This window comes from Oncorhynchus nerka, linkage group LG5 (assembly GCF_034236695.1).
Source record: "Oncorhynchus nerka isolate Pitt River linkage group LG5, Oner_Uvic_2.0, whole genome shotgun sequence".
Taxonomy (NCBI): Eukaryota; Metazoa; Chordata; class Actinopteri; order Salmoniformes; family Salmonidae; genus Oncorhynchus; species Oncorhynchus nerka.
In genome coordinates this window covers 20,511,107-20,525,260 of record NC_088400.1, presented here as the reverse complement: position 1 = coordinate 20,525,260, position 14,154 = coordinate 20,511,107, and the positions used below count along the sequence as shown (strand labels likewise).

The window sequence follows — 14,154 nt, the reverse complement described above, 5'->3', positions numbered from 1 at the left end:
TTGGGGTGCCATGTGTGTGTGTGTGTGTGTGTGTGTCCTAGCTAACTGCCGTCTCTGTTCTCCCCACAGGGGGGCACTACGTCAGACTAGTCAGGCTGTGCCGCTGGGGCAAGTACCACTGAGACAGAGGGAGGACATCGCTCCTTCCACCAACAAGCTGAAGAACTGAGGCTGACAAATCCACAGACAACACACAAACATTCTCACACGACACACACACACGTAACAATGATCTCACACACATGTGGCCCGCAGCAGAAATTGAGCAGTTCACCCTGGCCAATTATCAAGCAATATCAACTTTAGACGCTAATCCCCGAAAATTTGAGGAGAGAAAAAGTGTCTGGGTGGATAGCGAGCAGTGTCACTATAGGCTTTAATAAGAGATTATTCATTATAATCCTCAAAGTGAAGGATAACAAGTGGCCCAGACTCCTGTGACCTCCCATCCCACCACCACCTCCTTGTCCTCCTCCTCCTCCACCACCTCCTCCTCCTCCAGCACCTCCTCCTCCTCCACCTCTTCCTCCTCCTCCACCTCCTCCACAGTCTCTAACCTCTTTTAATCTCTGAGGTGTGTAACGTTCTCTATTCCCTCCAGCTGGTTCAATCTATACAGACACACACAGACTGACTGGATGACCATCTGGACATATGTAAATCAACATGAAGACAACATAAACCAACCAGCAGAGAGGCCTTGAAGACTGACTCTCCTGGATACTGACTGAGCTGCCAGATGCTACTCTGGATGGGGCTGGAGGCTGTAGGCTGTTAGGCTAGCTAGGCCATGCTGCTCCCTGTGCCTTCCTCCTCTCCCATGCTGCTTCCCTGGAAACCTATAGGCTGCAAACATCACCATCGTCATCTTCATCGCTCACCAATGCCACAGGAAGTACGGTGGCTCAGAGGGAACTGACTGAACCTCTGAACTACTACGGACAGAGTGGACCGGAACTGTCATCACACACACACACACACACACGTACGCGCGCGCACACACACTGACTTGTCACACACACACGAACAGCCCCTTCAGCTGTGGAACAGACAGAAGAAGACAGAAGGCAAAGCGAGACTCAGCACTGAGAGGGTAAGCTAAACAGGTTTCTCAAACATCATCTTTAGAGATTTGAGGTTCAACATGTTGCTCTGAAATATCTTAAAACATAACCTGCCATATAATTTCTCTATATTCTACTGAGAAATACAGATCGTTTGTGTCATTTCAAAAAATGTTTTGAAATGCTTAGAGCGATGCCTCAGAGAAAACAGCAGTGAGTGAGGTAGTAAGAATAGGATCCAAATTAAACGACAGAAATGAAAACAAACTCACTAGGGAGGAGAGGAGAGGGCGATTGGAGGAGAGAGCTGGGATCTGATTGATCCAATCTGATTGATCCAATCTAAGTGTGAAGGAGTGGAGTGAGTGAATAAAGAAACAAAAGGCTGAGGAGCTGTACAGATGAAATAGATTATCCAAGGAGAGAGGTAGAGATCGAGAGAGAGAGGGGGTGGAAAGAGATGGAGAGTGAGAGAGAGGGGGTGGAGAGAGAGGTATGGCAAAAATAACTACATGGACAGTTATGTACACAAACACAAGAGTGAGGGAGAGTTGATATGAAAGATGGAGTGAAGGTAGAGAGATGAGCTCAGGAAGAGAGACGCTCAGATAGAGAGATGAGCTCAGGAAGAGAGATGGCTCAGATAGAGCGATGAGCTCAGGAAGAGAGATGCTCAGATAGAGAGATGAGCTCAGGAAGAGAGATGCTCAGATAGACAGATGAGCTCAGGAAGAGAGATGCTCAGATAGAGAGATGAGCTCAGGAAGAGAGATGCTCAGATAGAGATGAGCTCAGGAAGAAAGATGCTCAGATAGAGAGATGAGCTCAGGAAGAGAGATGCTCAGATAGAAAGATGAGCTCAGGAAGAGAGATGCTCAGATAGACAGATGAGCTCAGGAAGAGAGATGCTCAGATAGAGAGATGAGCTCAGGAAGAAAGATGCTCAGATAGAGAGATGAGCTCAGGAAGAGAGATGCTTAGATAGAAAGATGAGCTCAGGAAGAGAGAAGGCTCAGGGAAAAGAGAAGGAAGAACGAAAAATGTAAAATCATTGAGAGGAAATGTGTAAAGGCGAGTCTGGCGCTGAGACACACACCTTATCCAAAAGGTATGATCATGAAAGGAAGAAGGCGGGTGTCGCAGAAAGGTACATGCTATTTGATATTCATAGTGGGGACTCGCCCCCCCCCCAAAAAAATATCCTCCACCTTGACACTCTCCCTTATGTTCCTCTCTCTCACTCACTCTCTCACTCGCTCACTCTTTCTATCTGTCCCTGTTGGGTGAACACTGGCATAGGCAGTCCTTAGAAGTCATCTGTTTTGGGCTAAAAAAAGATCCACTCTGAAACACATCAAGATCCAGTCTTTATTCAGGATAGAACTTTATCCATCATTATCATAATCCAGCCAAAACTCCTCCACAAGGCCCTGAGACGGGACGTCCATATGAAGACATCACCAGATACACAGCAGTAGTACATCATTGTTAATGATGGTCCTTTTAAAACCAATTGACTCAATGCTGACTCTTTATCTCACAACCCATTGCCAGAGTCAGCCTCATCTCCTTCTCTCAGTCTGTCCATCTCTTGTTTGCTTTGCATGTATTTTGACTGGAGCCGAGGGGCAATTTTGCATGTTGTCCTGAGAGTGAGAACACACACAATTTAACAAAAGGAACATCTTGCCTGCAGGGCATTTGTTTGTCAAATGTACTGTCAAATCATGTCAAGCATTTCAGAGGATGGGAGAACACATGTCCAAGTCTGAAACCCCTAGAATATACTGCACTGTATACAATAATGTATAATCACATTTCTTGGTGTCATATAAATAGTATACTCTAAAACGCCACTGACATTCCTTTTTGTTTATCTGAATTGTAAATTGATGGCGCTCTCAAAGATTCAACACCAACGGACAAGCAGAGAAATGTAAACGGAGGAATGTATAAATGTTTAAAAAATAATGTTTTTAATGGATATGTAAAACACAAACTTCAATATTTATTGGGAATTCGGAAGATCTTCACTGAATATACCACATTTGGAGAACAATAACCGCAGACACACAGACACACTGAGAGACAGCATGCATAATACAGTACATGTCAGTTTGTGGTGAGTGAATGTTTGTGGTTTTTCCAAATCCCAAGTCACAGTTACGTTGCCTCTCAGACTTCAATAACGAACTACAGACTGTTTTCGAATCAATTGTGGATTTATTCAAATTTATCCAAGGGGGGGGGGGGGGGGGTAATTTCTGACTGGGGTCACCAACAGTGCATTTAGAGAAAGATTTTTTACAGAATATTAACATCACCAATATTACCTAGTCTAATCTGACCCCCCCAATGTTTCTCTCTCATCATTAGAATTTAATTCTTCAAAGTCTAAACTGTTGTGTGTGGGGGGGGGGGGGGGGTTCTAATCTGACACATGGATTTTTCTTTTAGAAGGTGGATCATTTAGCTATTTGACTTGGAATTTTAGGACCCCTTAATTAAGGTATCAAAAAATATATGCAAAAATAATTGTATCAAATATTGAGTTTGGCCTTTACTACTATAGCTAAGAGAAACATATTGAATAACAACACATTCATAAATGGCAAAAAGTGCTTGTCCTACATCTAGAAAATATAAGAAAGCTCCAGATTTTTTTTACACATATTTAGACCCTTTTTGGGTAGGCACAAAACTACCGGTACCAGACAAGTTCCGTGACACTTGTGGAGATCGTAAAGCAAAACGGATATCATCATCATGTTCGTGAGTGTCTCCCCTTTCAATAGAGTGGTCATAATAGTTTGTCAAACCGTTTAGACCGATCGGGAAGTCTCATGGTCTGACAAACACAGTTCTAGCTCTGCCACCTTTCACCGCAGATGGTGTTTTCATGGTCTGATAAACACCGCTCTGCCACATTTCACCGCAGATGGGAGGTCTCATGGTCTGACAAACATCGCTCTAGCTCTGCCATCTTTCACCGCAGATGGTGTTTTCATGGTCTGATAAACACCGCTCTGCCACATTTCACCGCAGATGGGGGGGTCTCATGGTCTGACAAACATCGCTCTAGCTCTGCCATCTTTCACCGCAGATGGGAGGTCTCATGGTCTGACAAAAACCGCTCTAGCTCTGCCACCTTTCACCGCAGATGGGCAGTCTCATGGTCTGACAAACACCGCTCTAGCTCTGCCACCTTTCACCGCAGATGGGAGGTCTCATGGTCTGACAAACACTGCTCTAGCTCTGCCACCTTTCACCGCAGATGGGCGGTCTCATGGTCTGACAAACACTGCTCTAGCTCTGCCACCTTTCACCGCAGATGGGGGGGTCTCATGGTCTGACAAACAACGCTCTAGCTCTGCCACCTTTCACCGCAGATGGGCGGTCTCATGGTCTGACAAACACTGCTCTAGCTCTGCCACCTTTCACCGCAGATGGGAGGGTCTCATGGTCTGACAAACACCGCTCTAGCTCTGCCACCTTTCACCGCAGATGGGAGGTCTCATGGTCTGACAAACACCGCTCTAGCTCTGCCACCTTTCACCGCAGATGTGCCAATGGACTCTAGCAGGTTAAAAAAATCTAAAATCCTTTCACTCATTTTCTCTCTCCGGTTCTTCTCGTTAAACTTTCTCCAATCTCTTTGTGTTCCTCTCACACTCTTCACTTCCCCTCAATGTCGGCCCCTCACCCACTGTGTAGACCATGTATCTGATGAATGTCCTGTCATACTATTTCTGTCCAGAAAGCATTAGATACATGGGCTACATGTAGAGGGGCGTGGTTTCGCTCGGTCGGATGCTTTCTCCTGTGATATACAGTCGTTTAAGCAGAGGGGAAGAGGCGAAGTGAGAGGGCTCACTCTCACCAAAAGCTGTCCAGCATAAACCCAATGCGTTTCTATGGGAATAATAGGCAGACATAAGCTTGTTGCCTGCCTTCCCATCTTTGCGACAAAGACTCCAATTGTTAGGGCAGAGACATGAGCATCTCGTCATTATACAGATCTTTGGTTTCAGCCTCTTGCAAATTGTAAAGGAAAGTTGGCAGGATTGCTCTAAAGTAAATTGATGTTTCGCCAAAATTAAATAATTACTCCTTTCTAAATGAAATCATTAAAAATACTCCACCAGGGAACACGACTTAGCCACAGAGGATCATTAGTTTCTATCATTTTTTTTTGCTGCGGATTGTTTCAAATCAGACGTGTGGGAAGCCTGTCATTTGGGTAGTGCGCGTGGCTGATTGAGTTGCTGCTGTCAGTGAAAAGCATCTAAAATCTGTGTGAAAACGCAACACCCTGCTACAACTCAAATCCCCGCGAAGGGAAAGGGGTATGGACTGTAGGCGTAAGTAAGGATGACAAAAGGCAGAATGTGGTACCGTTTACAAGGACTTTATTCCTTTACGCGGTAATATGGGGAAAAGGGTCTGGATGGAACCAAAGTAAATATCAAAGCCCCAGCTCCTATCTAACCTGCCTAACCACTACTTACCTAATTTAGCACCACCTGGTGCCCTAACCAAAATACAGGGGGTGGTCCGCCCAGGTCTTACCTAGTGTGCCTAGACAGTGAATATACTACGGGTATATGTATGCCCGCGGGCCTCTTGCCTAAGCACTCCCTAGGTGCCTTCCCCTTCCCCCCTGGGAACAAATGACACAGAATATTAAGCAATCCACTTCACAATAAAACTGAGAAAAAACTAACTCAGGCCATTAAAGAAGCTCTGACAAAGCAACAAACACAGAACATACCAAAGCTGCTACCAACAACAACTAACATAGTACATACCAACGACCAACATGCTATAACCCTCAGCCATCAACATGCTATACCCCTCAGCCATCAACATGCTATACCCCTCATCCATCAACATGCTATACCCCTCATCCATCAACATGCTATACCCCTCATCCATCAACATGCTATACCCCTCAGCCATCAACATGCTATACCCCTCAGCCATCAACATGCTATACCCCTCAGCCATCAACATGCTATACCCCTCAGCCATCAACATGCTAAACCCCTCAGCCATCAACATGCTATACCCCTCAGCCATCAACATGCTATACCCCTCAGCCATCAACATGCTATACCCCTCAGCCATCAACATGCTATACCCCTCATCCATCAACATGCTATACCCCTCAGCCATCAACATGCTATACCCCTCAGCCATCAACATGCTATACCCCTCAGCCATCAACATGCTAAACCCCTCAGCCATCAACATGCTATACCCCTCAGCCATCAACATGCTATACCCCTCAGCCATCAACATGCTATACCCCTCAGCCATCAACATGCTATACCTCTCAGCCATCAACATGCTATACCCCTCAGCCATCAACCTCCTCTCTCAGCAATGATCTATATCACAATCAATCTCTCTGCTATCTCCTCCCAGCAATGATCTCTCTTCTGAACAGAACACTGGCTTTTATATAGCTTCAGAAGGAATGGGTAATTGGAGACAGCTGCGTCTTGATGAGGGGGCGGGGCCAGCTCTCCAATTAGCCATGGAGTCGACCAATCAGCTGCTTGAGGAGAATTCAGGAAACCGTCTCCTGAAACACACACTCAAATACACAAGCTCTCAATTCAATGGCTCAGACACAAGAGGCATGTGGCAGGGTCTACAGTCAATCACGGACTACAAGAAGAAACCCAGCCCAGTCACGGACCAGGATGTCTTGCTCCCAGGCAGACTAAATAACTTTTTTGCCCGCTTTGAGGACAATACAGTGCCACTGACACGGCCTGCAACGAAAACATGCGGTCTCTCCTTCACTGCAGCCGAGGTGAGTAAGACATTTAAACGTGTTAACCCTCGCAAGGCTGCAGGCCCAGACGGCATCCCCAGCCGCGCCCTCAGAGCATGCGCAGACCAGCTGGCCGGTGTGTTTACGGACATATTCAATCAATCCCTATACCAGTCTGCTGTTCCCACATGCTTCAAGAGGGCCACCATTGTTCCTGTTCCCAAGAAAGCTAAGGTAACTGAGCTAAACGACTACCGCCCGTAGCACTCACTTCCGTCATCATGAAGTGCTTTGAGAGACTAGTCAAGGACCATATCACCTCCACCCTACCTGACACCCTAGACCCACTCCAATTTGCTTACCGCCCAAATAGGTCCACAGACGATGCAATCTCAACCACACTGCACACTGCCCTAACCCACCTGGACAAGAGGAATACCTATGTGAGAATGCTGTTCATCGACTACAGCTCGGCATTCAATACCATAGTACCCTCCAAGCTCGTCATCAAGCTCGAGACCCTGGGTCTCGACCCCGCCCTGTGCAACTGGGTACTGGACTTCCTGACGGGCCGCCCACAGGTGGTGAGGGTAGGCAACAACATCTCCTCCCCGCTGATCCTCAACACGGGGGCCCCACAAGGGTGCGTTCTGAGCCCTCTCCTGTACTCCCTGTTCACCCACGACTGCGTGGCCATGCACGCCTCCAACTCAATCATCAAGTTTGCGGACGACACAACAGTGGTAGGCTTGATTACCAACAACGACGAGACGGCCTACAGGGAGGAGGTGAGGGCCCTCGGAGTGTGGTGTCAGGAAAATAACCTCACACTCAACGTCAACAAAACTAAGGAGATGATTGTGGACTTCAGGAAACAGCAGAGGGAACACCCCCTATCCACATCGATGGATCAGTAGTGGAGAGGGTAGCAAGTTTTAAGTTCCTCGGCATACACATCACAGACAAACTGAATTGGTCCACTCACACTGACAGCGTCGTGAAGAAGGCGCAGCAGCGCCTCTTCAACCTCAGGAGGCTGAAGAAATTCGGCTTGTCACCAAAAGCACTCACAAACTTCTACAGATGCACAATCGAGAGCATCCTGGCGGGCTGTATCACCGCCTGGTACGGCAACTGCTCCGCCCTCAACCGTAAGGCTCTCCAGAGGGTAGTGAGGTCTGCACAACGCATCACCGGGGGCAAACTACCTGCCCTCCAGGACACCTACACCACCCGATGTTACAGGAAGGCCATAAAGATCATCAAGGACATCAACCACCCGAACCACTGCCTGTTCACCCCGCTATCATCCAGAAGGCGAGGTCAGTACAGGTGCATCAAAGCTGGGACCGAGAGACTGAAAAACAGCTTCTATCTCAAGGCCATCAGACTGTTAAACAGCCACCACTAACATTGAGTGGCTGCTGCCAACACACTGTCATTGACACTGACCCAACTCCAGCCACTTTAATAATGGGAATTGATGGGAAATGATGTAAATATATCACTAGCCACTTTAAACAATGCTACCTTATATAATGTTACTTACCCTACATTATTCATCTCATATGCATATGTATATACTGTACTCTAGATCATCGACTGCATTCTTATGTCACTAGCCACTTTAACTATGCCACTTTGTTTACTTTGTCTACATACTCATCTCATATGTATATACTGTACTCGATACCATCTACTGTATGCTGCTCTGTACCATCACTCATTCATATATCCTTATGTACATATTCCTTATCCCCTTACACTGTGTATAAGACAGTAGTTTTGGAATTGTTAGTTAGATTACTTGTTGGTTATCACTGCATTGTCGGAACTAGAAGCACAAGCATTTCGCTACACTCGCATTAACATCTGCTAACCATGTGTATGTGACAAATAAAATTTGATTTGATTTGATTTGACAAGCTATAACACAGAAACTGGGGAACGTAACATGTAGCAAACATTGCTAAAAAACTGTTTTTGCTTTGTCATTATGGGGTATTGTGCCTATATTGATGAGGGAAAAAAAACATTTAAACTATTTTAGAATAAGGCTGTAACGTAACGAAAGGGGTCTGAATACTTTCCGAATGTACTGTATTACACTTAGTTGATGGTGGAAGTTATAGGCCTACTGCTGCATTGGCCTATAGGCTATCTCTGAGTTCTATGCTCGCCAATGGACTACAGTGTATCAATGTGTCCATGTGGTAGGGGCTAGTGCTCTCGCCATAGTCAAATTTTTACTTGTAGATTTGTATCATTTTACTTCAGATTTTTATGATTAACCACGTGACATCGATTTTGAGAAACAAAACACTTTATTATTGAAATTAAACTGTTCCACGAAAATTTGCATATATAAATATTCATAACTGGCACGCAGATCGGTAGAAATGCTAGGATAAATTGTAAACTTCCCCAAACTTGAAGCTCATAAGCTGCCTATGGTCTTTACTATTACACCAATTTAAAAAATGCATGTAAGTGCACAGATAGGAGGTCCAAAAATGGGCCCGCCTCTGGAAATCAAATGCCGGTCCAACAGATTCGTTCTGGCTCCGGGTCTGCCCATATTATCCTGACAGCTTCTGGTTGGTAGGAGTGGCCCATATTATCCTGACAGCTTCTGGTTGGTAGGAGTAGCCCATATTATCCTGACAGCTTCTGGTTGGTAGGAGTGGCCCATATTATCCTGACAGCTTCTGGTTGGTAGGAGTGACCCATATTATCCTGACAGCTTCTGGTTGGTAGGAGTGGCCCATATTATCCTGACAGCTTCTGGTTGGTAGGAGTAGCCCATATTATCCTGACAGCTTCTGGTTGGTAGGAGTGGCCCATATTATCCTGACAGCTTCTGGTTGGTAGGAGTGACCCATATTATCCTGACAGCTTCTGGTTGGTAGGAGTGACCCATATTATCCTGACAGCTTCTGGTTGGTAGGAGTGACCCATATTATCCTGACAGCTTCTGGTTGGTAGGAGTGGCCCATATTATCCTGACAGCTTCTAGTTGGTAGGAGTGGCCCATATTATCCTGACAGCTTCTGGTTGGTAGGAGTGGCCCATATTATCCTGACAGCTTCTGGTTGGTAGGAGTGACCCATATTATCCTGACAGCTTCTGGTTGGTAGGAGTGACCCATATTATCCTGACAGCTTCTGGTTGGTAGGAGTGGCCCATATTATCCTGACAGCTTCTGGTTGGTAGGAGTGGCCCATATTATCCTGACAGCTTCTGGTTGGTAGGAGTGACCCATAGTATTCTGACAGCTTCTGGTTGGTAGGAGTGACCCATAGTATCCTGACAGCTTCACTTAAGTTGGGCCCAGCGACTATTCATACACTATCTCAAGCACTTTCTTTGTCCAAAAAACATCACATCAGTAAAACTTGAAGAAGAAAACACATTTACACAACATAAGAATTTGAAGGACATTGGAATAGAAATTACCTGTAACTCTCATTCTTTCTCTTTCCTGAAGTACAAGGACTTTCGAAACTCATGAACTCTCTCTCTCCCTCTCTCTCTCTTTCTCTCTCTCACACAGAGGCTGGGACTATGGCTGCCGAGAGTCTGGCAGAGCTCCGTGATTGGCTCTTCCTGCTCCTCCTGTGCCTGACTCTACTGGCTGAGATGCTGGAGTTGGCGGCGGCAGCAGTTGCCATGGAGGAGGGCGAGGAAGACTTCCTGTGCCCGTTGGTGTGCCGGTGTGACGAAGGCTTTGTCTACTGTAACGACCGGAGCCTGAGCATGATCCCTCCTCTACCGTTAACAGCTACCGTTCTCTACCTACAGAGCAACCGGTTGGCCAACTCCGGCCTGCCTCCATCGTTAGAGCGCAGCAGTAGCATCCGTGTGGTCTACCTTTACGCCAACCAACTAGACGAGTTTCCTATACACCTGCCGCCGTCGCTACGGGAACTACACCTGCAGGACAACAACATTCGGACGTTGCCGCGCACGGTGTTGGCCAGGTTACCGTTGCTAGAGAGGCTACACCTGGACGACAACTCCATCTCCACGGTGAGCATTCAGGAGCGGGCCTTCTCCGGCACGCCGCGGCTGAGGTTACTCTTCCTCTCCCGGAACCACCTGTCCAGCATCCCAGCCGGCCTCCCGGCTTCTTTAGAGGAGCTGAGGTTAGACGACAACCGCATCAACACCATCCCCACCCACGCCTTCCGGGGCCTGGCCTTACTGAGACGCCTGGTCCTGGACGGGAATCTTCTGGCCAACACCCGCATCGCCGATGACACCTTCTCCCGCCTGGCCAACCTCACGGAGCTGTCGCTGGTCCGCAATGCCCTGCAGGCCCCGCCCATCAACCTTCCCAGCACACACTTGCTAAGGCTGCACCTGCAGGACAACGGGCTGATCCACATGCCCCGGGGGACCCTGGACGGGATGAGGAGGCTGCAGAGGCTGGACCTGTCAGGTAACCAGCCGGGGGAGGGGTGGGAGGTAGTAGGGGGAAACGCAATGGAACAGAGTTTCCATTGTCCCATCATTTCCAGAGCTAAAATCCTAAGATTTTACATTGCTGAGTTTCTGCACTGTAGACTAAAAGGCAGCCTGTGTATTGCAGAGTAACTGTAGTGAACTACTCCATTTCCATCCCTGCAGGGAACAACCTGACCACACTGCCCCGGGGGCTGCTGAGGGACACGGACGGCCTAGAGCTGTTGCTGCTCCGGGGGAACCCCTGGTACTGTGGCTGCAACCTGCTCTGGCTCCACGCCTGGCTGTATGGCCGAGGGGCAGCAGTGACAGTACGGGGCCTGACCTGCCACGGGCCGGAGGTGGTTCGAGGCCAGGCACTCAGGGACCTCTCTGGGCTCATGGACCAGTGTGAAGGCCCACCAGGAGGGGTGAACACTGTCTCTAGTACTACCACCACCTCCCCCCCCAGCCAGGGCTCTATGTTTACCCTCAGGGCCATGCGGCCAGGCCTGGTGATGCCACCGGGAGGAGGAGAGGCGGGGGGGCAGGCCTCACACAACGCTCTAGAACTCACGGTGAAGCCCCTGTCTGCGGACAGCGTGCAGGTGACGTGGCTGTGCCCACAGCCAGCGCCCTCTTTCCGGCTGTCGTGGTTGAGGCTGGGCAGCAGCGCCGCTCTGGGTTCCATCACAGAGACGCTGGTACCCGGGGAGAGACAGCAGTACCTACTAACCCAGCTCACGCCACGATCACACTACCTCGTCTGCCTGCTCCCCCTGCGCTCCACCTCCTCCCACTCTGGAGGGTCACAGAGAGGACAGCAGCAGGAAAAGGACACAACAGACCAGACCCCCGTCTGCGCTCAGATAGAGACGGGGGAGGCTCTGCGCCCCGAGGGGGGAGACGGGGGTGATGACTCAGACACAGAGATGGCAGCCCTCCCCCTGGCCGAGATCATTGGCGGAGCCACGGCCCTGGTCTCCCTCATACTCATCTTCGGCATCTTCTGCTGGTACGGCCAGCGCGCCGGGTATGTCTCCGGGGAAACAGACTCCTATGGGGTCCGAGGACAGCGCGGAGTCGGAATGGGGAAGCCATACGATGACTACGTGGAGTCGGGCACTAAGAAGGACACCTCCATCCTGGAGATCAGGAGCCCCGGCTTGGCTATGACGCCCATGATGACCCATCAGCCCCTGCAACCCAAAGGAGGGGAAGATGTGACCTACGTGCACACCATCTTTCCCTCATCGCACGGTAATGGCACCTACCGGAGCAACCAGAGTCACAACGGCATCATCACCCAACTGGGTCACACGGCGGGCTACGGGACCAACCGGGGTTACCGGGAGCAAGGGATGATCCCGGATATAGACTACTCCTACACGTGATGACATCATTTCAGACACACTTCTCCCACCCCCACCGGTTGGACGCTGTTCTAAGGATACGGTTCTAGCAGGCGGTTGGTTGGTTGGTGTTCTTGGTTCCAAAGTATCCTCTGTGCCTCCTCAGTTTTGCTCTGAATCTTATTGGTCTGTTACTTAGCTGACTGGCTTGGGGTGCTGTGTCCCCAAAGGGCAACCAGACATACATGTTAGCTAGGTGACAGAAGTGCCAGTCAAGTTGTACCATGCTGGGTATTGACCCATGTTGACCAATGACTCATGTTTAAACGTTTTGAGGTCTTTACAGCTACTACACTCTTCCTTCTATTCCATAAAACCATGTTAGTAGTTTGAGGTGGAGGTTTAGGCCTAGGTAGATGATATTGGCAAATATATACCAGAAAGAAGCACTTGTGTAGATGGCTATACTACTAAATACGTCTGTTTACGCTGTGTAGACACACAAGTAAGGGTTTGATGGAACTAGTCATTAACAACCTACAAACAACAACTCATCATCACTGACTGACAAAACAAATATATGCTCCTATCTTAGAGACATGTTCCTATCAGAGAGAGAGGGAGAGAGATATGGAGAGAGATATATAGAGAGAGATATTTATAGAGAGAGAACTAGATATATATATAGAGAGAGGGAAATAGAGAGAGAGAGAAATAGAGAGAGACAAAGAAAGAGATATATATATATATATATATATATATATATATATATATATATATATATATATATATATATATATATATATAGGAGATTAGAATATTAGAAGCCTTGGTTTCAGGCTTGTAACTTCAAAAACAAATAAGAAATATCAGTTTTAGTGAAGGGACATAGTCTTGGAAATTCGTGTTTGCGCGCGCCGTGAAGACATTACGCACCTGCTAAAATTGGTTTCCTATTGAACATACTTCTTTCCCGAAATAAATATTATAGTTTGATGACATTTTAGGGTATCTGAGGAGTAAATAGAAATGTATTTTGACTTGTTGAAATAAAGTTTAGAGGTAGATTTTCAGATTCCTTTCTCTACAAGTTGAACAAGTGGGAGAGAGAGAAATACAGAGAGAGAAATACAGAGAGAGAAATACAGAGAGAGAAATACAGAGAGAGAAATACAGAGAGAGAAATACAGAGAGAGAGAGAGAAATAGAGAGAAAGAGAGAGGGAGAGATGAAAATGTTGTTCTAGCTGAGTGGAGCTGTTCTGATAACAGCAGATAAGGGGCTCCTACTGCAGCTGAGTGGAGGTGACAGTTCTGATAACAGCAGATAAGGGGCTCCTACTGCAGCTGAGTGGAGGTGACAGTTCTGATAACAGCAGATAAGGGGCTCCTACTGCAGCTGAGTGGGGGTGACAGTTCTGATAACAACAGATAAGGGGCTCCTACTGCAGCTGAGTGGAGGTGACAGTTCTGATAACAGCAGATAAGGGGCTCCTACTGCAGCTGAGTGGGGG

General features: G+C 47.7%; 1 protein-coding gene across 1 annotated transcript; it reads left to right on the top strand.

Annotated features, from left to right (window-relative positions):
* The first annotated feature begins 565 nt into the window (after window positions 1-565).
* On the top strand, window positions 566-13,372 carry LOC115116819 (leucine-rich repeat transmembrane protein FLRT1-like). The gene is made up of 3 exons (XM_029645297.2): window positions 566-1,093; window positions 10,400-11,287; window positions 11,476-13,372. Exons 2-3 carry the CDS (start codon window positions 10,411-10,413, stop codon window positions 12,681-12,683), a joined length of 2,085 nt encoding a protein of 694 aa, XP_029501157.1. The 5' UTR covers window positions 566-1,093; window positions 10,400-10,410; the 3' UTR covers window positions 12,684-13,372.
* The last annotated feature ends 782 nt before the right edge of the window (window positions 13,373-14,154 follow it).

What these genes read in the sequence shown, in the direction of transcription:
- LOC115116819 (XM_029645297.2), top strand. Translation starts at nt 10,411, where the DNA reads ATGGCTGCCGAGAGTCTGGCAGAGCTCCGTGATTGGCTCTTCCTGCTC. An exon ending in GCAGAGGCTGGACCTGTCAG is followed by an intron (nt 11,288 to 11,475) that starts GTAACCAGCCGG and finishes CCATCCCTGCAG; the next exon opens with GGAACAACCTGACCACACTG.